Here is a 23793-nt window from a genome sequence, read left to right as displayed (position 1 = left end):
CTGAAATACAGGCCCTTAAATGATACAGCGCCCTTGCACCTGACTTGAATCATTCCCCATCAAATCCTGCTAGGGAGGAGATGTTTCACAGAGAAATTGAAGAGAAAACCAGTAAGTTACAACTCAGAAACTGGCTTTGCCTTCACAGGAACTGGTTTGGAGAGTTTATTTTTTTACTATTTAAACAAAACAAGCCTATATACCAGTAGCGTATGGACTGGCACAATGCTTCAGTCCCATCACTCACTTAGCTAGAGGAGTGTTTATGGATGAATCCTGAGCATTTTGGAGTTAATCTTCATTGGTTCTGTATGCTTCCTCTATGGAAGTGCAGCCTGGATGGACCATAAGAAAGTGATAACTTTGGAGTTGCTTTGCAGATTTTTGGAAAAGACACAGTACTAACTGCAGAAGAACAGCTGGCAGAGAAATTTTCAAGCTAAATTTGGAGCTAGAATACATATGTGGAACATGGGTATGGGGTTGTAAATACAAACACAGCTGATAGATTTCTTGACAAAATAAAAATTCAGAAACTTTAATGGCACTGTTGGCACAAGAATGAGAGAATGTAATCTAGTTCTGCATACATTTAGGCTGGGAATTGGACACCTCTGAATGTCTCAGAGGAGCAATTCTGCCATAACCTGTCCGTATACAGAATGAAAAAGGGTAGGTGGTGTGAAAAATAAGGCATGACCAAATAATAGAAGCAACTACACTGTTTACCAGGAAGATAGTGTCAGTCTGTTTCATTCCTCAGGCTGTTTCACTGCTTTAAATTCTTGTTTAATGTTGCCCTTGAACTGGCAGTAAAGATAACAGCCTGTTGCAGGATGCGTTAGGAGTGCCTGCACTGTAAGGCCTGTTAAATTTGTTACCTCTGCACCTGCCATTGCCTGAGGAGTGCTGAGCCCGAAAACTACACCTTCTCCATGAACTTTCTACTGAAGTTACATGAACAAGAATACTGGTTCTTTCATTCTGTCTGCCATTAAAATAAAATTATCAAATTGTAAGCTGCCTCCTGGGAGAGGCAATGAGAAACATACCTAAAAATACCTTTTCTGGTGTGTTCTAGAAAACAGTATACTCTGTATACTGCTTGGTTGGGGTTTTTTTTCCCTTTCTGACTGGCCCTCTTGGATCAGATGCTGTTACCTGTTTAAGGGAAGAAATCTTATTTATTCAATACATGCAGTAGTTTGGTAACAGTATAACCTCTTTTTAGGTTTCATTCCTGTGGAAGTGTGGTGATGCCAAAAGCTTGTTCAGCACAGGCAGGGAGGGATGCTGACCAGGAATTTGACTCAGGACCTACTCTGCCACCATGGTTGTCCCATAGGTGACCTCCAGTACTGCTTTTGGGACATAACCCTGGCCCTGCCATCTGGCCAGAAATGTTCAGGTTCTTGAGAGCTGCTCTGAGGTTGGATGGAGAAAGAGGGTGGGGTTCTCTGGCCGAGCTCGGGGAGGCGGGAGCGGCAGGAGAGGAGGAAGCGAAAGGGGGAGGCGAGCGCCTGGAGGATCCAGCTGGGGCCACGCTGCAGTCATGGCCCAGCCCAGAGCCTGTGAGTAGCTGCCCTGGCTCTTCACTGCTCAGTGGTGGTGGGGGTTCTTTGGTTTGTCCCTGAGGGAGAGACTGGGCATGTGGGAGAGGGTGAAGGCTTGCTTTCCTGCTGGGCCTGGAGCATATCCCACGTTTCAGTGGTGATGCTGAGAAGTGATGAGTCAGTCCTGAACTGGGTGCATTGCATAAGGGGATGCCATGCTTGGCGTCATAGGAGGAAGTGAAAAAGGGAGAGGAAAGCAAATCTAACCATGCTTTGCTCTGGTATCGTGTGATCCCCATCCCACTGACGCTCTCCTCACCTGCAAATCTCTCTTCCCTAAACACTCTCTGTTTGGGGACATTCTCAGCCATCACTGAGTCCCTGCCTGTGTTCCCTGTCTTTTGGGGAACCCCAGCGTCCCTGTGTTATTTCCCCAATCTCCCAGGGCTCGGAGCATCCCTGCAGGGAATCACAGCATCATCTGGAGGGGGGAGGATGTGATAGAGGAAGTGTCTGAACTTGCTGGCCCTGGCCTCAGTGCATCCCCATAGCTGTGGTCGAGCTGTGAGTGGGCTGGATGAGTTATTTGGGGAGCAGCTATCCTGATGTCAGCTCTGCCCCCATAGCCCACTGCTGGGATTAGAAAACCCAGTTTTGGGGTGGATGCATCTGTGGCTGGAGCTCTTGCAGGGCTCAAAGCATGAGAGCAAATCTGTTAATGTGACACTTGGGCTGCAGGTCAACATCTGGTGGGAACTGTTCCTGCATCTTCAGTTCCAGCCAAGATGCTCAGCTTCAGTTCCTCTCTTGAGAGGACACAGGAGCTGTTCAAGCAGTAATTGTGGTTGCACTGTTCAACCTGCTCCTCTGCTTTTCCTTGCTGGCAAAAAAAATTATCCCAAAATCATGCAAAAAAAGAAAAAATGGTCTGCAATTCCAAAGGTCTAAGTCTCTTTAACCACCTTCCCTGTCCCACATGTCCAGGTCAGGAGCAGGAGGACAGATTGCGTGAAGTGAATCTCTCTACCCAGAGGCTGCGTGTGCTCCCTCCCTCAGTCCTGAGCAATTCCATGCTGAAGAGCCTTGACCTCGACAGGAACAAGCTCAGGAGCATCACTGGCATTTCTAAGCTTTGCAACCTCAAGAAGCTGATACTGTCCAAGAATGAGTTTGTGGACTTTCCCAATGAAATACAGAGCCTGGTCTGTTTGGAGAGGCTTGAGCTGAATCAGAACCAAATCCGGATCATCCCAGAGGGGGTTTTCTCCCATCTCCCCAGGCTTAAGCACCTGCGGCTGAACAACAACCGTCTGTGTGCCCTCCCCAGGGACCTGGCAGCTTGTGGGGGCAGCCTCCAGTACCTGAACATCTCCAACAACCTGTTCCGCACTTTCCCGCAGCCCGTCCTGCAGCTGGCACACTTACAGGAGCTCCATGTGCAGAACAACGCCCTTCGCCAGCTCCCCAGGGAGCTCTTCCAGGGACAATCCCTGAAAATGTTTAAGGCCAGTGGGAACCCTCTCCGGGAGCCGCCCAGTGAAGTGTGTGCTGGTGGCATTCAGCAGATCCGGAATTACTTCAACCAGCTTCAGCATGGTTCAGGGCAGGAGGACAAGAGGGTCAAGACCATGTTCCTGGGGGCCTCGCTGGCAGGGAAGTCTACCATCTGCAGAAGCCTGAAGCAAGGGCGATCCAAACTGGTGCCCAAGGAAGAGCGAACAGTTGGGATAGAGATCAGTGAGTTCCAGATCGAGGACTTCACATTTCTCTTCTGGGACTTTGCTGGCCAGCTGGAATACTACATGACTCACCATGTGTTCATCACCCCACAGGCGCTCGTCATCCTCGTCATCAATCTTCATATGTAAGTGCTGAGCTGGTTTGGATTCCAGGTAGAGTGGGAAAACTAAAAAGGAAGTGGGGAAATTTTACACTGCACAAATTCACACCATTTCCACTGGACCTTGAGGCCTGGTCTTCTCACCATTGGCATAGCTGGCTCTCCCTCTCCCCATTTTTGCAGATCAACCTTTTAATCCACCAGCTCTGTCATCACCTTTGCCAAAGGTGTCTCTTTGGAAGGGTTGAAATGAGTATCAACTCCTTATGTGACAGCTGAACCCCATCTAAGTGGACTTGCTTTCTGCAAGAAGCAAATCCCTGTGATCCCTCCTGTATCCTGTGGTGTTCCCTCCTGTATCCTGTGGTGTTCCCTGAACATGGAGGGAGTATCAGGCTTGGGTTTGGTGCTACAGAGGGATGCTCTTGTCCACAGCAGGGTTTGGCTCTGCTATACCCCATAGCTTAAGGATGGGGAACTGAAGGATGAGCTTGGATACAGCCCATGTCCATGGGCTGTATCTCAGATTCTGAGATCTGAGCTCTTGTCCAGTGAGCTCCTGGGACAGGAGAGTGTGTGGTCAGGCCTGTACTGGTGGAAGTTGGTTGGAGATCCAGAGGGTGAGATGTGAATTTGGGATTTTCTTTTTCTCCCTTCCCCAGGTACCAAACTAATGACAAAACTTTCAAGGAGCTCGTTGGTTTCTGGATCAACAACCTGTCCATGCGAGTCCCAAACTCAGTGGTGCTTCCTGTGGGAACCCATGTGGACTGCTGCCAGGAGCAGGAGGTAGCAGAGAAGACACATGACATCATGGCCAGGATCACAGCCTTGCTGGCAGAGAGAAAAAGCAACCTTGCTCACTTCATCAACAACCTGGAGGGCAGTGAGGAGCCCAAGTTTTACGTGGACCAGTGGGAGAGGCTGAAGGAGATGGAGAGCTGCAAGTTAACCGTAGGGCTGAGATTATCCTGGGTTCTGGCTGGCTGAGGTCACTCAGCTGTCTCTGGCAGCCCAGTGTGCTACTGGCTGAGGGGACCTGGTGCAAATGCATCAGGCCACTGCTGCAGCCCCTCCCCAGGCTGGGGTGGACGTGGTAACCCCTGGCTGTGACCTGCAGGGTCCTTGTCCTTGTAGGTGATGGGCATCTCCTCCTGTGGCTTGTAGCAAGTGCCTGAGGACGAGTGTGAGGGGTGACCAGGTGATTTTCAGGAGCTGCTCTAGAACAGAGGTGTGAAGGAAGTGCCTCTGAAGCTGAGCCAGTGGCTTCTCTCACCCTGGGTGATCTCATGGGCATTAGGTCCTTCCTTTACCTCACAGGCTAACAAACTCCTCTGGATGTGCTTTTGTCAGGTATGTGCTTCCTCTTTTCCAGATCTTAAACTTAGTTGCTGTCAACTGCACGGATCACCATGACATCAGAGAGCTCGAGGCCACTATTTTGAAGCACGTGAGGAATGAGGAGCTCTTCCCCGAGGTTGTCCGAGTGCTGCCGCCCGTCTACAGGCAGGTGGAAGCTGCCATCGCGGATATTGCAGGGAGCGAGGAGGTGGCAGACCATGGTGAGCGCTCTGTCACCTCTGCCACGCCTTTCTGGGAGGAGCTCCTGTCCTGTGCCTGGGACCGGCTCTCTCCAGTGCTTTCCTGAATTGGGGATGGGCTGCCCAGTGCTTGCTGCACCCTCTGGCCCTGTTTACGTGGCAGTGGAGTCACTGCCGAAGACCTTGCAGTGTTCATGCTGAGCACACCTCACAGGTCTGGTTTCTTGGTTTGCAGTGATGTTTTTTGTTCTCCCTGTAAAAGCAATTAAAAACATCTTGCAGGAAGGAGCTCCACAGCTTTAATGCAACTCTGTGGTTTTCAAATCTACATCCTGCTAACTTTATTTAATGGCCCCTACCCTTCCCTAGACCCTTTTTCCATGTGTCTTGTGACTTAGCAGAGCCAGCAGGCAGCTCCAGCCCCTTGCTAATATACCTAAAGCAGGTATTAATTCCACCAATTCCCAGTGCCATCTCTGGCCCCTCTGGCCACCGTAAGATTAGAGAACGAGGAGCAAATGCTTTTCTTTTGTGGAGACAAGCCAGATTTTGTTGCGTGTCTCTCTGCATTGCTGAATGGCACTCTGAGGTTTAACTGGCAGTCTGAGGTTTTCTGGCTAGAAACAAACTTGCTTCCTCAAACAATAATAGAAAAAAGAACAGTATTAGCTTTGTTTTTCAGAAAGTCCTGGCAGGCTGTTCCCACTGCTGAAGCAAGGCAAAGTTGTGGGAGCTTCAGGGTGTCAGCTGGACAGCTGAGGAGAGGCAGAACATTTTTGGTCACAGTCACCAAGCACACTGATCCCAGCTACGCCCCAGGGATGGCATAGGTGACATGGGTGTCTGGTGGCTCTCTGAAGCATCTGCCTTGGAATGCTGTGTATGATAGATGCATGCTGAGCTCCTGCATCTCCCTCTAGGCATGATGGACCTCCAGTACCTACTCAGCAAACTTTCCCAGCGCGAGAACTTGGCCAGCCTGAGCAGAGAGCTCCTCCAGGACATCCTGCGGTACCTCCACCGCATCGGGCTCGTCGTGTGGTATGAGGAAATCAAGCACTTGGAAAGCACCGTCTTCCTCCAGCCTACATTTTTAATAACCATGTTCAAGGTGAAAGTGGGGATCAGGACCATCTCTGTAGAGCCCAAGTTCTGCAGCTTTGCTGGGCTTCTCTCACTGCCACCTCGTCTCTCCTTCTCTTCCCATGCAGCTCCTGGTGCGGCACCAGCTCATCCAGCAGCTGGAGAGCATCTCTGTGGAGATGCTGATCGGGGAACACGCCACCATCAGAGACAGGGCCAACTGGGTGTGGACCTTCAAGTCCAAGGCAATGCTGTGCCACCAGGCTGTGCGTGCCTTGGTGAAGCACCAGCTCTGTTCGGAAGGCATGTGGGATGTCTTTGAGGAAATCATGGGACACAGGCCTCACAGAGGGAGAGGGAAGCTCTTCAGCCTTCTGGAGCACTTTGAGCTCTGCCTGGAGGTGAAGCACACTGAGGCACTCAACCCACAGGCCAGGGAGTTTGTGCCTGGGAAGCCATGGGAGACAACACAGAGCCAAGGCAAGTCCTGGTACTTGTTCCCAACATATCTAAACCAGACAGAGGAAGTGTCTGAGGTCTGGGGAGGAGATCACCCCGAGGACCTCCACATCCGTGCCTACTTCTCACCCGAAATACCTGAGGGCTTCTTCCAGAGGTAAGCACTGGTTTCTGGCCATCAGTGAGGTTGTGGGATTGAGTTTGCTCGGTGCAGTGCCAGGATGACTCTCAGCAAGCCCTTGGCTCTTGAGACTGTCTCCTGAGGCCTGAGGCTGGGAGTCAAGATACCAGGGTGGCTTCTCAGCTGTGCCACACACATGTAGGGCCCTGGGTGAACCCCTTGCAATGTTTACTGCCTAGATGTGAGCAAAGGCCACACTCCTTCTGGTTCCCCTTTCATCTCATGGGGTGTTTGGCTAATCTGTGCCCATCCAGGCAGGCAGAGGTCTCACAGTCTCGCCCAAGAATGTTCTAGTTTCTATGGGTGTTGGAACTGTACCAGTTTTTGGAACTTCTCCTGGTTTTCTGGACTTGTGTCTAGAGTTTTACCTGATGGTGTTGTGGTTAAACCCCAACTGGCAACCAAACACCACAGAGCCACTCGCTCACTCTCCCCAGCTGGACTGGGGAGAGAATCAGAAAAGTGAGAAAACTCATGGGTTGAGATAAACACAGTTTAATAGTTGAAATAAATTATAATAATAACAGTAATAGTGATAATAATATTGTAATGAAAAGGAAATCAGCAAAGAGAGAAATTAAACCCAAGAAGAACAGGTGATGCAAATAAAAACAATTGCTCAGCACTAACCAACTCATGCCCAGCCTGTTCCCAAGCAATGGTCCCCCAGCTGGCTCTCCCCCAGGTTTATATGTTGAGCATGATGCCACTGCATATGGGATAACCCTTTGGTCATTTGGGGTCAGCTCTCCTGGCTGTCCCTTCCCAGCTTCTTGTACATTCCAAGCCCCCTTGCTGGCAGGGCAGCCTGAGGACCTGAAAAACCCTTGACTTGAGGTAAGCCCTGCTCAGCAGCAACTAAAACATCAGTGTGTTATCCACATCATTCTCGTCCTAAATGCAAAGCACAGCACTGTACCGGCTGTTAGGAAGAAAATAAACTCCACTCCAGACAAAACCAGGACAAGATGGCTAGCTCTGGGAGGATCTCTTGCTTTAAGAGGCTGTTCTTGCTGCTTGAGCTTTCAGTAGGGGAAGGTCCTCATTTGGTGTCTGTTCTTACTGAAACTTGGTTCATATTTTCAAGTCCATCCAGTTTTTCCAGCATTAGGGATAAACTAGGAGAAAAGTGATGAAAGCCATGGGCAATTTCCTTGCAGATTCCTGGTGAAAGCTTGCTCCTTCTATTCCACACACTGGGTGGCCAAGGTGACCTGCCTGCTTGTATGCAATGGCAAACCTCTGCTGATCAAAGAGAATAACCAGAGGGCCTACAGCTACCTGGAGCTCCGCAGCAGAAAGCCATCAGAAAGGACGGGTAAGATCCTTGATCCATATTTCATGACTCCCAACTCCATGTCTCTCCTTAGCTCTGCTCCTGCCACCTCCAACCCTATGGGAAGTGTCCCAAGAGGCCTCTGCCACTTGCCCTAGTCTGGCCTGAGTCCACCAGCAGTCCACTTAAAGGTTTCCCCTTTCTCCATGGAATTCTGTTCAGGACTCCTCTAGAGGTATCACATGAAAGTGGAAAGCCAAGTTTTCATTCTCATCATGGAGCAAATGGGTTGTCCTTCCCCAGAAGGCCCCAGCAGAGAGCAGTCTAAGGCTGGATCTTCAAGTGAAAAGCAAAGGGGCCACCCAAGTTGGGGAGCTCTTCCAATGTATCATTAAATTCCTTATGGAAGTTTGGTTAACTGGGGATGGAGCCAGTCTGACAGATGAGGCTGTGGGTTGTGTGGGTCACCACAGAATGTCCTGGGCTGCTATGGCTGAAGGCTGTAAGAAAGAGACATTCTCCTTTTGCCTGGAAGGGTTCCAGTTTGCCTGGGATTTCCTCGTGGCAGCTGTGCTCATCACCCAGAAGCTCGCTGAGGAGTGGCCGGGGCTGCATGTGTGTGTGAAATCTCCCTGCCGAACGTCCGGCTGTCCTGCAGAGTTCCTCTGGCCAGACATGGATGGCACAGGTGCCACGTACGTACACACTGTGCCCTCCCAGCAAGGGTGGGGCCCAGTGGTCACTACTGCAATGCTGGTGAGGCTGCTCAGCTTCTAAAAGCCACGTGAAATTAGTCATGAAACTCACCAGGCACCACAGCGCCCTTCTCCCAACCATAGCAGCTCGTGTCCCATGTGGTGTTAACACTTACTGGTGCGGGAAATTGGAGCATGGAGGAAAAGGTGAAGAAGCTGGGACTCTGAGGCTCAGGCACATAACGCTCACTCTGGACATGTGCCCACATGTCCCTGTTTCATGAGGAGCTGAAGGTGCTCAGGCACCTGGGAGGGCAGTGGATGTCCCACCAACAGCTGCACCTCAGGTCAGGGTGGGAAGAGCAAACCTATTCCATTGCCTTAGCATCACATTCCATGGGAAGTGCTGAGAGCAGCTCCTGCTCCCTCTTTCCTGGCCTTTTTCCTCCACAGGACAAAGGAAGATGTTAAAACCTGTGGGACATGTGGGCACCGGTTTGGTGCAGAGCTGCTCCTGCCCAAAGGTGAGCCCACTGTCCCGAGTTTGTGCCACTGCTGTGCTCAGGGGAAAGAGGGCTGAGGGTTTCATGGGGCTAAGGGTGTCCCATTCCCACAGTACCCAGGCCACTGGAGGAGCCCCCAGCACAGCCCTCTGCTCACTATTACGTGACAAGCTACGGGACCACCACCTTTGGGCCCAGCAGCATCCAGGTCACTCGGCAGGTAAGGACACTGCTACCCCTCCTTGCCCAGGGACCAACAGTGATGGTCAGGCCTCCTGAAATGAGGGGGTGCAGTTGCCTGCAGCGTGGGGAGGGCACACCCCATCTTCAGGCAGCCCTCTGGTTTCCACACTCCTCCCTGAGACACCACCCCCTCTGCACCTCTGAGCTGGTGGTCGGGTGTTCCGTGTTGTACTTACTGCCTTATTTTTCCAGAACATCTCCAGTGAGTAACTCTGGGCAGTGCTCAATGAAGAATTACTTTTGTTTAGCCCAGGCCAAGCTGTCCTCAACACATTCTGCTCGCGAGTCATGTTTGCAGCCTTAATGCATGAAAATAAATGCATTGATAAATGCATCCCTTCACACTGGGAAGTCACCTCATCCACTCAAATTTAAGGGGAAGAAGGTGCTGATAAAGCTCTCTGATACCAGCCCACCCCTGCCAGCAGGGACTTTGCTGAGACAAGGCTGGGCATGGACTCCCATGGTTTTGGGGGGTAGAAGGGGGTGGTGAAGATTTCGGACTGATAGCAGAGGCAGATATCCAGGCAAGAGAGAACTACATTTCTATATATATATTTTTTTTTTTGACTTGGAAAAATTAAGAATATACATCTGTAAATTACCACACTCCACAGAAACACCCACTAGAAGCTGACAGAGAGGAAAAGCAATGTGTGACCTCCAGGACTGGTCATTGAAGTGGTCCTTGGGTTGGGGGGTGCTGGTTTGCAGAGCCTGGGATGCCCAGTAGTCCTGCTGCCCGTGCCAGGGCCATGGGGAGCGGGGCAGGAGGGCTCAGCCCAGCTGCATGTTGTACTGCTCGATGAGCTCCATGAGGTCAAAGGAGTTGGAGAGCTGCAGGCTGATGGTGCGGCTGTCCAGGGAGGAGGCTCCCTCCTGCAGCACCTGCTCGTACCAGTATTCACAGAACTTGGGCACCAGCTGCAGCAGCAAAACATTGGGGTTAGGGGAAGCTGCCTGATATAGCTGCAAAAACCTGCATAGCCCTGTCCTCCTGGAGTGCAGGGAGGAGATGTCTGGGGCACCCTTTGTCTGCCCCAACCCTTGAGGGTACCTGTCCCTGGGCAGCTGCCTTCCACACCATCCCACCCAGACCCCGAGTGTTCTCTGGCCCATTCTCTACCCATGTTTTTTCCTGGTCCCCAAGGGTTCCCACCCTGGTCATGCAGCCCCTCATGCCACCAAGGGTCCCCCTCCCCTGTCATTCAATTCCTCCACCTCTCTCAGCCCCCAAGGTACCCCCTCCTTGGGTATCCAGATGTCCATCTGCCCCAGATCCCGAGAGCTCCCAAATCTCCATCTCCACTACACACTGAGGGCCTCCCTCCTTGTGCACCCAAGCACTCGCCTCCCCTGGCCCCTGAGGCTCTCCCTGCCCAGTCCCTGAGGAAACTCCATCTCCTCTCTATCACCTAGGAGTCCCCATCCCTGAGCACCCAGAATCCCATCTGCCTCAGTCCACAAGGCTCCTCTTCAGTCACCCAGACCCTCCATCTCCCACCCAACTCGACCTCGAGGGTCCCCCTCCTCAGGCACCCAGAGTCCCAGCTCCCCTGGCTCCATAAGTCTCTCCCCTTCCCTGGGGAGCAGTGGGATAGTGGTGGGTTTTGGCTACTGCACCTTGACCAGGATGAGCTTGGACTCCTTAGGCTTGGCCTTGGAGAAGGCCTGCCCAAAGCAGAGGTAGATGGTGAAGTCAGGGGATCGCCGCCTTTGGCCGTTGCGGAAGTCCCTCAGCTCTGTGAGGCAAAACAGGGCTCAGCTTTGTGGTGAGCCTGTGGTACAGAGGGGCTGGGAGGGTTTGGATGCTTGTAACATCCTGGGGCTGGCTCCCATGAGCCCCAGACCAGGCTGGGCAGGAAAAAATACACAGAGAACTACGTGACACCCCTACCCACCTGTGCAAAACTTATTGAAGTCAAAGATAGGCGTTTCCTGGTCCCGGTAGAGCAGGTTAGGTGGGGGCTCCTCGACCCCCTCGAGCTGCTGGGACAAGGCCCAGAACACCTTGCACTTCTCCCGGCGGGTGGCAAAGACCTTGTGGGCGCGTTGCTCCAGCTGCAGCCCCACCAAGCCCAGCAGCTCCTCGGTGATGCGCCGCTGCTTGCTGTCGGGCAGGCCGGCGGGGCTGGGGAAGCGCACCACGTGCCAGGGGCACGGCAGGCTGGGGCACTGGTACGTCAGCAGGCAGCGGCTGCCCCCCACCACCTCCCGGTGGGACTCCTTCCCCCGGTAGTAGATGGTGACATCCAGGTTGCCATCTGCACCAGAAGTGATCAGCGGCCGCATCCTCCAAACCAAAACGTTCCCCCTCCCCAAAGCACCCCCCCAAGCATATTTACTGTTAATAACTGTTAATTACTGTTAATTATTGTTAATAATCATTTATAGCTATTAATAATTGATAACCCTCACCTGTGTTATCCACCAGCAGCCGTGGCTGTGGCACGGGGCTGGTGGTGGGCACGAACACCGTCGCCTCCACCGCGTACTGCATGGGGACCGTGCCCTCCGTCAGGTGGCATGGTGGTGGCATGGCCCCTGCAGCAGGAGATGAGCAGCACTGTATCACCATTCAGATGCCACCCTGGCCTGTTCCAAGCCCATTATGGGATTCCCACAGCCAGGGCCAAATCCTGTCCCACGGCACCCACCTGTCTCCTCTGGTGGCATGAGGCCCGTTGGTTGGCAGGTGTCCAAGGTGGGCTGCTCCACCGTGGGCACCCACTGTGGAAATGTCATGGGAGGGAAGCAGCTGTTTTGGCTGGTGTCTGTGTAAGGCTGGAGCAGGGTGTCCTGGTGAGGCTGGAGCACAATGTCCTGGTGGGGAGTGTCCCCTGCAGGGAAACCAAGCAGGGTTTGGTGCTGGGAAAAGCGCTGGGAAAGGTGCTGGGATCACTCACCCAGGCAGTCACCAACCCTGCACCCCGCGAGCAGAGCTGGTCTCACCTGTGGGCACCCAGGATGGGGCCAGCGAGCCAAGGTCACGGGGAGAGATGTCACACTGCTGCAGCAGCTGCTCCAGAATCGAGAGTTCTCTGGGGTTGATGCTTTCTAAGGGGGAGCACAGTGGGTAGGATGTCTCACAGCCACAAAACCAGCCCCAGCAGAGCCTAGTGGGTGTCCTCCCCCAAAAAAAAGATTGTGGGACTAGTGCTTACCTGGGACAGCAATGGCTGAGGCCATGTCTTGGGGGTGGAGCTCCAGCTGGAAAGGGAAGGAGAATGGAGTCTTACTGCTGTGGTTGCCAGGCACCCAGCATCCCCCAGCCCACATTTTGGCCAGGTGCTGGGCTGCAGCTTGGGAGCAGTGCTTGTTGAGTGGCAGCAGGGACCCCCCCTGGCCTGCTGTGCCCACCCAGCTACCTGCAGCTGCTGTTGTGCTGCCTTCTGGTCCACCACAGGGTTGGGAATGTTGGAATCTCCATCCTTGCTGTCCTGGAGGGCGGCTGAAAGGAGAGCACCAGGAATGGGAGGCCCTGAGATTGCCCACCCCATCCAACACAGCCCCTCCATGGAGCGAGGCTCACCTGAGACAATGGAGAAGACCTTGTGGGGGTCATCACCACACTTGGAATTGTCCTGTTCCAGCTTGAACAAGCGGGTGCTGCTCAGGGCACAGCGGAAGTTGGTCTTCCACTTGGCCGGGTCCTCGAAGCCTTCCTCATACCGCCCACTGACCTTTGCCCAGGCCTGGGGGTGCAGGGAGGGGAACATGGGGTCCCTGGCTCCATGAGAAGGGAGGTTTCCAGGGATGACTGGTCTTCCCCCACCTCCCCAGCTCCCACCCTGAAGACCTCAGCTTGCGGCTGGTCACTATCCTACCCCACGCACCTTGAAAATCCTGAGGCTGCCGCTGGCGACCCCTACCTCGCCCACCTGGAGGATGATCTCCACGTCCCTGCTGGCGACACTCATGCCACCCACCTTGAAGACCTCCAGGTCACTGCTGGTGATGTCCTTCCTGGCGTTGTGCTTCCAGGGGACGCGGAACTTGCTGTGGGCAGAGTCGATCCAGCGCAGCCCCTGGTAGCTCCCGCTGTCGATGGCGCTCAGCAGCCACGGTCCGAACCGCAGCTTCTGGGGTTCCCTGCGGGCGGGGACCGTCACCTGGGGGAACCGGGCCACCCGGAGACGGCCACCCGGGAGAGCTGGGCGCCGCTTACCCCTCCTTCTCCGGCGCTGCCATGGTGCGCCGTCCGCAGAGCCGCCGTGCCGTGCCGTGCCGTGCCGGGCGGTGACCTCGGTGCTGGGGGCGGCCGCCTCTTTCCCGATGCTTTATCCGCCCCTCCCGTTTTCCTGGAAATCACGTGTCCCTTCCGAAAGTGAAAGTGCCGCCGCTCCCGGCGGGGCGGAGTTGCCGCTGCCGGGGGTGCCCGAGCGACGCTCCGGCCCCGGCCGCGCCGCTGCGCACCCCGCGCACGGCCCTGCCCAGAGTATCAGAAATTAAAATTAATAAACCGGACCTAAAGCTGAGCGTGGGAATCCCGCAGCGCGGGGGGTCGGCCGCACCCACTCCAGCCGGGGCTTCCCGGAGCTGGAAAGCCCCGGGCCGTGTCCAGATGTTTATTTTAATCCTTCTTCTCCTACGGCTTTGGCTTGCACGCTAAGGCCGTGCTGCCAAAAATGACAACCCAACAAAGGCCAAAGTGCCGCGGGCAGCGCCCGGCACCGGGGCAGAGGCGAAGCAGCCCATGGCCCCGACAGGAAGGGGGTCAAGGGCAGCAAGAGTGATGGCCCGGCTCTTCCCTGAGCCCTTTGAGCTCTGTGGGAGCAGCAAAAACAACCCAAAATCCCCGAGAGGTTCCTTACCCAAGGGCCAGGAAGGGGTGGAGGGGTCAGTGGGGCTGGAGTGTGGGACTGCAGCCTTTTTCCCAATGTGCAGCTTGTTTTTGAGGAACTATCTTTTTCCAGGAACTCCCTACTGCCTACTAGGCACTCTACATGGTTTTTCAGAACACTGCCAGTTGTTTCCCAGGAAATTCCCACTTCCTTCCTAAAAAAATCCCGCATTGCTCTCCAGGAAATTTCCCAGTTGCTTTGCAGGCTATTTCTTCCTTGTTTCCTGGGAAATGTCTTCGTTGCTTTCTAGAGTCCTCCATCCCTGTCTACGATTTTCCCCTCTGCTTAGAGGATGAATCTCCATTGCTTTCCTTGGAAATTTCCACATGACTGTTACTCCCTAGTGAGAGGAAAGGTCATGTGTTTACAATTTGCTGGGTGCAGGTTGGGTGTTAATGTCTTTGAAATGGGTCCCAATGTCTCTGCTGACTTTGGGCAGCAGGTTTGTAGCAGAGTTCAGGCAGTTCTGCTCCTGAAACAGACAAGGGTCTGCAGTGCCTGAGTTTCTGAACTTCAGGGTAGCTTCAAGGTGGGATATGTGGGAGGTGGTTCTGGAAGGCTGAACCTTCCTGGTGCCTCAGCCAATGGGGAAAGGGAGAGGGCAACATGTGGCCGGGAATTCAGGATAAAAGGAGGGTGCCCCGTCTGAAACCTCGAGAGAGAAAATGCCACAGGTGTCTGCCCCGGTGGAGTTTCTCACTTTATTCGAATAAAGTTGAAGAACTCCTCTGCCTCCTTTATGGACACAAACCTCTGGTGTTTGTGGATTTTCCTCACACTGGGAAGCAAGAAATTCTTTCCCAAGAAGTATCATTCATCCTCTCCAGGCAATTCCCCTTTTGCACCACCAATTCCTCCTTTGCATTATGGGAAATTTCCCCTCTCGGAAATGTCACTGTCACTTTCTTACACAATGTCACTTCTGCTTTTCAGGAATTTCCCAGGTATTTGAGGGAATTTCTTCCTGGCTTTCATGGAATTTCCCTCCTTTTATTTCTAGGCTATCCCCCCTATAGCCTTGTAGGAAATTCCCCCATTGCTTTCTAGAAATCCCCTGAATATTTCCCCCTTTGTTTTCAAGGTCTTGCCCCTAGTTCTCACATGGAAATTCCTACATTGTCTTATAGAAATTGTCTTGTCCCCTTTGTTATCCAGGATATTCAGCTTTCTAGGATGGTTTCTTTTTGTGCTCCAGGAATTCTCCTTTTGGTTGCCAGGATTTTTCCTTTTATTTTGCAGGAATTTTCCCCCAGGGTTTTAGGAAATTTCATCCTTCTGTTGCAGAAAATTCCATAAGCCAGAACTGACTCGAGCACCTGAACTCAGGACAGGGGCATTCAGCAGATCCAGCAAAATGTATTTAAGGGCAGTGAACACCATGAAACCCAAAGAGGAGCCAGGAGAGCCAGGTCAGGGTGGGAGCAAGGGACAAGGCTGACATGGACAAGGTAAGGCTGGAAAGAGCCCGGGTGGGTGGAGGGCCCCTCTGCCAGAGGAACGAGTGGGAAGAACAAGGAATGGTGCTGGCTGCTGGCTGCCCCAGGGACAAGCAGCACCTGCAGGGAGGGGAGCAGAGGCGTGTTTATTTACTTTCATTCCTCAATGCTGCAATCAATGCAGAGTGGTTTCAGTTAATAGGTGATTAATTCAATTGATGGGAATTCTCCCATTTAATTTTTTTTTTTTTTCAAGTAGGACCCTGCCTGCCTGGAGAGTGGGGTACCTGTCCTGCACAGCCACAGCTGTTATCCCCTGCCACCTCCCTACGTCCTGCTGGGTCAGGGACATGTCCAGGAAGCTAAAAATCAGCCTCATTTAGGTCACCAGCTCCTGAACAGTGGAAGAAGAGCTGGAGATTTCAGGAGAAAGAGTCAGTTTTACAAAGAAGTTTTTAAAAGTATCCTGAAGGACAAGGAGAGCTTTCCCTGAATCTCAGCCCTTCGTTGCACCAAATTTTCCTCCAAACTTAACCCCACCCTACAAACCTGCACCCCACACACATTCCTGCAGCCACAAGTCCCCCATTTTCCAGGGACAATCCTTGCAGGAAGAAGGGCAAGCTGAAACCCCTCAAGTTTTATCAGCAAGTTCTCTTTTGGGGACCCTCCCTGTAAATCAAAAAGCAGCAAGGAATGGGGCACCTTAAAGAAAAAAATAAAATAAACCTTTCTCTTTTAATCCACCCAAGGGAAATCCAGAGCAAGAGTAGCATCACAGCACTACACACAGCACAGACATCTATCATTGCCTTTGCACAGATTCCTTCCCAGATACACGGAGAAGTCATTAAGAAAAAAAAAAGAAAAAGAAAATTATTCACATATGCGAAGTGACAAGTAACAAATCAGCCACAGAACAACTTTTTCAAAGAGAAAAAGGATGCATCAAGGAAGAAGGCCCCCAACATACACATTTCACAAAATCTAACCAAAGAACGGTGAAACAGAGGTGGTTTTCTTTTAAACATTAAAAACAAGGCTATTTTAAAAATTAATTTAAATATACATTCAAAACACAAACACCAAGCAGGCGCCTGGAGAATAAAGCAAAAAGAAGGAATGAAAAGTGAATTCAATCAGTTTAATTTCAACACCAAAGTTGGGTGGATGGCACCAAATGGAATAAATAACGGAGAAGATCACACTGGGTTGGTAGATCTCACACTTACGATCATTTCAGCTAGAATTAATTACACAGCCCAAGAGAGTACTGAATGAGGAATTCCTCTGACAAGTGATAGTAGCTGGGGCAGTGTCCCTTTGACAGAGCAGGCTGTAGGTGTGGATTTGCCCCCTGCCACCCACCCCTGATCCCCACGCAGGGAGCAAACAGGATGTTCTTGTGATGCACGGGACTCACCCCCTCCAGTGATGGACACACAAACAGCTCCCTGCTCAGAGAATGTCAACCCTCTGCCTCTTCCACACCCACGGGCTCCAGCCACACCCAAGGCAAACATCAGAGCAAAACCAGACCTTGTGTGCTCACCTGGCATGGTGAGCCCACAGATGCAGCATTTCTAACTGCTGCTTCATGAGCTTGGGCAGTGCCAGAACTGGAGCCAGTGCCTCCTTCCACACACCTGGGGTCAGGCTGGGAAAAAATCAGATCAGCTGATCTATACCTGCAGCCACACCTTTATCACTCTAGGGGTGGGCAGACTGAAGGAATGTAAGTGGCTTCTTTTTGTTTGGTTTTTCCTCCCCACAGCCCTGAATTAAAAAAAAAAAACAACAAACAAAACCCAAAGAGAAAAAACCTAAAACCAAAAACAAACAACCAAAAAAAACCCCAAAATAGAACTAAAGAAAATCCCCACAAAACAAAACAACCCCCCCAAAAAACCCAAACTAACAAAACAAAACAAACAAACAAACAAAACGAAACAAAAACCCAAAAAAAAAAACCCCAACCAAAAACACAAAAAAAAAAACCCCAAAAAACCCCCCAAAAAACAAAAAAACAAAAACAAAAACAAACCAATCCAAAACAAAAATGAAACAAAAATAACTTGATCCCAAGTTCCTCTTCCGTGCCTGTAGCCAAGCAGGGAAGCACCTTTGGACATTCATGTGATCCCACAGACATGTTCCCTACAGAGCAGACACCTTATTTCTGCACCTCACCCAGATGTGCCTGTGACACCTAGTTAGGAGGGACATCCCTTTGCTTTAAAACAAAAATAATTACAAAATGAATAGGAACAGTCAGAATTCATTTAAGTCCAACTAGTTTTTAAAAAGGGAGAAGGGAGGACTGAAGGTTTCCAGGCCAAGGAACTTGCCAGAGCCAGCATCCCCCCCACCCCTGCCTCCAGCAGCAATGAGTTAAGCCCCCTTTGTGCAGCATTCACTCTTGACCCGAGGTCAGCAGAGCCAAGGAGGTGCTGAGGGGACACAGCTGCCCCTCCAGCTCCTCCTCAGATGGCTGGCAGCTCCAGGTAGAAAGGGAAACTCAGGTGGATGAGGATTGAAGTTATTTCTTTCCCATCTCTCCTCCTCCCCAAGACTGAGAGGAGACTTTGGGTCTGCAAGCCCAGTCTGTGCTTACCAGTGTCCTTAAGAATGACAATTTAAAACCAAAAAGTGGGAAATTAAAAAGAGAGAGAGATAGAGAGAGAGAGGGAGAGAGAGAGAGAGGAATAATTAAGTATTGTCCGTGGAAGGAGCGGGAGGGGCGGGTTCCAGAGGCGGCAGGGAAGGGACTCTCTCCCTCCCCAGTCTGCCCATGTGGGCCCCAGGTCCCTTGGCGGCCCTGCCGAAGCCTTTGTGCTGTTGCTGTGACATGGATGGACAGGGATGGCGAACACGGGGATGGATCCGGCGCTGCAGAGGGCGGGGCACGGGAGGCCCTTGCAGGGCTAGGCCCGGCGCTTGGGGAGCAGGTCCAGCAGGAACTCCGCGATGCCCACGAAGTACACGACTTGTGCAATGCCAAAGAGAGGAGCGATCACCAGGGCTCGGCAGTAGGCCCCTTTGAAGAAGGCCGTGGGCCCTTCCCTCTGCCAGATCTTCCTGGGGAGAAATGGCACAGACAGGTAAGTGTCCATCCCACCCCTCCACCATGCCAGGAGAGGCCCTGGCTGTGCCCTGCCTTTCTGCCTCCATCCAGAGACTAAACATGGGCAAGCTCTATTGCCTGGCACAGCCCTCACAGCAAATCACCCATCACTGCCCAAGTGCTCTGCAAGTGGCCATGCAGGAACTTGCCCCATCCCTGCATCTGGCTAGATGCAGGAGTGGCTGCCCATGTCCAGAAGTACAGCTAAGATAACCCCATGCTTGCATCAAGAGATCCCCCTGCTCAAAAGCTCCCTCAGCATGGGACAGAGCCAGATAGCAACAGATTCTGGCTACCACCGGAATACAAAAGCAGAAAAGTCCCTTTGTGTTTTGAAGCAGCCAGACCATACAGAGGATAATTCAGCTGGGGACAGCACACTCTGGCAGTGCTCCTGCAGACACTGTGCAGAGCAGTCCCAGGAGGGATATGAGACTCAATGCTGTAGGATTTTCCAATAGTGGGGCCTTGGGAGGGACTACAACATTGCCTCCTTTTGCAGAAATAAAATCTCATGACTACTGGGGTTTGGACAGAAGTATTTAAATATAAATGCTATATTTTTCTTGCTCAATATGGGAAGAAGTTCTCTTTTATAAAACTATATTTGTACATCTGCTCATATATCTATATATATCTCCAGACAGACAGATAGATTGATAAAAGCATAGGGACAGAGGGAACATGAAGCACAGCTGCTGGTTGGGTCTAGAAGCTGCACTGCCTGCCTGGCCAAACACCTGATGTGGTGCCTCTGTCATGAGGAGCCTTACTTGGTGCAGTCCAGGATCCCCGAGTAGGTGTCCTCATTGACTCCTCTCTGCAAGGACTGCAGCCGCGTTTTGATCACTGGGAGGGAAAGAGAGGGGAGACACTGCTGAGCACTGGAGGTGTAGCAGGCAGGAGCCATCCTGAGAGTAATGTCTTTGAAATGGTCAAAACAAAATTACCTAGAATACAGACCATTTTCATACATTTATCAGGGAAAATAAACCCATTCCTTTACATATGGATAAAAGAAACACAAAGCCACCCAAAACCCAACCCCTCCCTCCCTCACTGTGATCAAGGTTTCAAAAACTGACTTAAGCTTTAAACCTTCCAAATTCAGATATGTCTCTGCAAAGTGGGAACTTATTTTCAACTGCTCATCTCCTTCAGGAAGAGGAATCTAAAAGACACAATTCTGCTTCTACATTTCTTCACACCTTGGAGCATGTGCAGTGTTGGGGAAAGAGCAATTACTTTCTGGTGTTTTTCACAGGAGGGAAACCAAGGTGGTACTTAAGGCAGATGCTGTGGAGCAGGAGAAAAGGCCACAGATCTGAGGCTTCCCCTGTTTGTCCCAGACAATTTTAAGTCCACTTGGTCTGCATATTATTGCTCCACATGGAAATGTGCCTTTCCTGCCAAGAATATCTGAAATCAGTGACACTCTCTTCCTGACATACCTAGTAAGTACTGCAAACCTGTGTGTAAGCTGTGGCCCAAGTTGTAACTCAGCTGAACTCACACCATCAGAGATGGAGGCAGCAGAGCTGTCCCTTTCTGTGTGCTCATGCTGCAAAAAGGCTGGCACAGTCACCCTCCTCCTCACCTGGCCCAGCCTGGGCCTCTGAGTCCTGTCACTTGGCACCAGGCCACCAGCACAGGCTGCTCAGGACTCACCATCACAAGGATTGACAGCCACTGCAGCCGTACTGCCAGCCACACATCCAGAGAGAAAGGACACGTAGAATGGAGCCTTGACATTGGGATCCTTCTGGCCCAGCTTGTTCAGGTTTGCAAACAGTGGGAAGTAAACAATGGAGAATGGGACATCCCTGCAGTGGGGCAAGAAAAAAGGAAGAAAGAACAAGGATGAGCGAAGTCAGCACGGACACCAACGAACTGAGCAAAGGAAGGGCTGCAAGCATCACACATTGTCAGCATAGCTACGAGTGCAATGCAGACATCCTGGCTCTGGGACTGCAGTGCAGACAGGAACTGAAACTCAGTGGAGCAAAAGTGACTGCACAAAGGACAACAGGCCTGTGGGAGGCATGCAGCCCTGCAGGATCAGTGGGCTCCCCCTTTTCTCCAAACCAAAGACACCAGCACATTCAGAGGTCAATTGTTTTGACCACTTTTGTTAATTATGAGAGGTTCCATCCTGCCCTCCATCACCCTGGGTGCTGCTTTAGCTCTACCTTTGTTAAAGCTAGAGGAGAATGACACTGTGAAAGCCCAGGCAAACAGTGTCAGAGCAGGCACCACTCCTTGCATCCAACATGCTCTGTGGCCCAGCTCCCATTGCACACCCTGGGGTCTCAGGCTGACGTTTTACTCTGCCAGCTCACAAGGACTTCTGTACAGTGTGAAAATACAGACTGTGGGGCACACAAAAACCTTTCACAGAAAGCAGCAGAATTAAATCTTCCAGGAACAAAAATATACCCTCCATCACTTCTCTGACCCTTCCTTCTTTAATGTACAAAACCTGAGCATGGAAAACGAACTAAACCAAGCCCACCCCCGCTGAAGCCAACACCTCCTCTCATCCCTGGGATGGGTGGTGCCTCAGGCCCAAGGCTGGGGAAGCCAGTGCCCTGTGCTCAAGCCCACGCCACCCTACTTTAGCAGCCACCCTACTTTAGCAGCCACCCTACCTTAGCAGCGTGGCTCCCAGGCCCTTGTAGAGTCCCGCGATGCCTTTGCTCCGCAGCAGCTCCCTGGTTATCTGGGTCGCTGTGGGGCGCCTTTCCACAGCCGGCTCGGCCGCCGCCGCCGCCGCGGGGGAGGAGGAGAGCTGGGCCTGCGCCGCCATGAGCTTCTTCTGTGCCTCTGGGGAGCAGAGCGCCAGCCCCGGTCTGTGGGTGTCCCACGGCAGCCTCCTGCCGCCCCATGCCCCACGGCAGCCTCCTGCCTCCCGGGCCGCGGGACACGGAGCCACAGGGGCAGCACAACACGCACACAAAGGCCAGGCAGGTGCCCTGCCAGCTTGTCCCCCAGCCTACCCATTCCCTCAGCCTGTCCCAGTCCCTGGCAGTGCCGCCACAGCACAAGGCTGTCGGCTGCGCTCTCCCACCGGCCGGTTTGCCCAAGCCTGTCCCACACCATCTCTGGAGTGCAGAGAACAGGAGCTGCTGTGAGCAGGCAGGGGACAGTCCCTGCTTCCAGCTGTGTCCCTGAGCTGCCAGTGTAACAAACAAGATGTTCATAAACGAGACCGTTTCCCCAAGTTCTGTTCTTTGCCTCCCTCCCCTGAAAGCAATCATTAACCTGGGGAGTTTCTCCATCACATTTCTAATCACATCCTGGTTCCTCCCACTTTTCCAACTGATGCACTTCGGCCCTTTGGCCAGAAGATGGAGAGCACCTCACTCTGTCAGTAATCCTGGCACACCACAGCTCTCCTGCTACACAGAGAACAGGCTGTTCACAGCATCGAAAACCTCTCCTGAACCCTCAAACCACGGCTTAAATCCTTCCAACATTTTAAAATAATACGCACAAAGAGGATAAGGTCTGCAGTAAAGCCAGTGAAGAGAGAAAAGAAAAAGTAAATCCGTGATTATTCAGGAATGCCACATCAAATGAGAGATTAAAGGACAAATTGGCCCGTTTTCCAGGAAGAGCCATAAACATGGTATCTAACAATGTCATGCAGGGCTCCTGGGAAGTGGGGCTGTAGCCCAGACTGACCTCTGGAAGAGACTAAGGAAAGAGCAAGCATCTCTTTCCCCCAGAGTCTCCATGCCAGACTCTGGTCTCTGCTCTCACCAGAAACACTCCACAGTGTTTCAGCCAAAAGGCTCACACTCCCTCCTGCCTCTGCCTGCCAGCTCACGCCCACAGTCCCAGGAGCCTGATACCAAATCTCGTTCAAATCCAGTGCACTGGGAGAATTTTATTTACTCTTTCAACCAAGACAACTGCTGTTTTTGTCAGAGAGGAAAAAAGAGTACAAGAGGAGACAAGTCATCTGAAAATAACACATCCCCTTGGGAAGCTGTTGGGAGGTGCTACAGGGGGGTAGAAGAGATTAAAAACAGACATCAGAAAACATGGAGATGGAGGAAGCAGCACAGGAAAGGCACTGGAGGATGTTAATCCCTTCTTGGGTGCACAGGATCTACCAGGTTTGAATCACCCACAAGCTGACCACCCAGTCATCTCTCCTGTCTCTCCATCCACCAACAGCATTTGCTGTTTTGCTTGTCAGGCCTATTGCTTTGAGCAAAAAACCCACCACCACCTCTTGTAACTGCAAGGGCCTCTGCAAAGCCAGCTGAGCAAAGCGTGGGGGGAAGGAAGCTGGGAGGAGGAGGAGAAACCTGCTACATCTGTGGCATCTCTGACGTGGGAGAGCTGGGGAAGGGAAAAGGGGTTTTCTCCACTCATCCTCTCAGCTCTGCCTTGAAAGCCCAGTCCCAGCTCCTTCCCCTCTCCCTGCTGAGGGCACAGGGAAGAAGAGTCCACGTACCAATGCGTCCTGCATCCTGCAGCTGGATTTTGAGCATCTCCATGGGAGTGGTGACAATTACCTGGCAGGTACCTGCACCACAGCCTGCCAGCATCTCCCTCAGCAGTGTCAGCTTTTTCCTGCCCAAAGAAAAAGAGAGAGAGTCCATCAGAGGAGGTGGCCTGGAATAACACTTGGCCAGCTGGGTACAAGGCTCGAGGCCACTTGGCCAGCTGGGGGTTACAGGAAAGGCAGCCAAGGGGACAGCAGAACCTGCTAGGCCTGACAGTTCAGCACAACCTTGGCTTGGCATCTCTGCCAGCACCACATGACCTGGAGAACAGACTCATTTTGTCCCCAGGAACAGAACATTCAGAAAAGCCACAAGCCCCGTCACAACAGCCCCAGACAGGAGCACACAGCCCCCTCCACCCACAGGCAGAGCACTGCAGGTTCTTCTAGGCTGATGGTGGCCCTGGGCAGGGCACAGCTTTCAGAAAGGGTATCACTTCAGAGGGCAGCAGAGGACCTGAGCATTCAGGGGGATAAGCAGCTTTCCTCCTGCCAGCCT

The 23793-nt window shown here is 52.2% G+C and overlaps 3 protein-coding genes across 3 annotated transcripts in view; 1 reads left to right on the top strand and 2 right to left on the bottom strand.

Moving 5' to 3' along the window:
• The first annotated feature begins 471 nt into the window (after positions 1-471).
• LOC118687327 (malignant fibrous histiocytoma-amplified sequence 1 homolog) lies at positions 472-9656 on the top strand. Its single transcript, XM_036384250.1, has 11 exons — positions 472-475; positions 2538-3417; positions 4056-4347; positions 4769-4955; positions 5855-6045; positions 6146-6633; positions 7818-7975; positions 8469-8628; positions 9082-9152; positions 9245-9351; positions 9567-9656. Exons 1-11 carry the CDS (start codon positions 472-474, stop codon positions 9582-9584), a joined length of 2556 nt encoding a protein of 851 aa, XP_036240143.1. The 3' UTR covers positions 9585-9656.
• A 257-nt stretch (positions 9657-9913) lies between these two features.
• Positions 9914-13635, bottom strand: IRF7 (interferon regulatory factor 7). The gene is made up of 11 exons (XM_036385075.1): positions 13543-13635; positions 13304-13466; positions 12907-13069; positions 12743-12825; positions 12539-12584; positions 12327-12431; positions 12032-12214; positions 11793-11918; positions 11276-11638; positions 10998-11116; positions 9914-10298 (listed from the first exon to the last, which is right to left on the bottom strand). The coding sequence occupies exons 1-11, from the start codon at positions 13563-13565 to the stop codon at positions 10152-10154; spliced, it is 1521 nt and encodes a 506-aa protein (XP_036240968.1). The 5' UTR covers positions 13566-13635; the 3' UTR covers positions 9914-10151.
• Positions 13636-16373: 2738 nt separating this feature from the next.
• The window catches only part of SLC25A22 (solute carrier family 25 member 22), a 52055-nt gene continuing 44635 nt past the window's right edge, over positions 16374-23793 (bottom strand). The window contains exons 6-10 of the mRNA XM_036384663.2: positions 23244-23362; positions 21427-21601; positions 20447-20601; positions 19552-19627; positions 16374-18732 (exon numbers count right to left, since the gene is read on the bottom strand). Of these exons, the coding sequence (XP_036240556.1) occupies positions 18579-18732; positions 19552-19627; positions 20447-20601; positions 21427-21601; positions 23244-23362 (679 nt within the window). The 3' untranslated portion in view covers positions 16374-18578. The remainder of the gene's footprint in view (positions 18733-19551; positions 19628-20446; positions 20602-21426; positions 21602-23243; positions 23363-23793) is intronic.

Source organism: Molothrus ater, chromosome 6 (assembly GCF_012460135.2).
Source record: "Molothrus ater isolate BHLD 08-10-18 breed brown headed cowbird chromosome 6, BPBGC_Mater_1.1, whole genome shotgun sequence".
Classification (NCBI taxonomy): domain Eukaryota; kingdom Metazoa; phylum Chordata; class Aves; order Passeriformes; family Icteridae; genus Molothrus; species Molothrus ater.
This window is presented reverse-complemented; position numbering and strand designations above follow the sequence as displayed.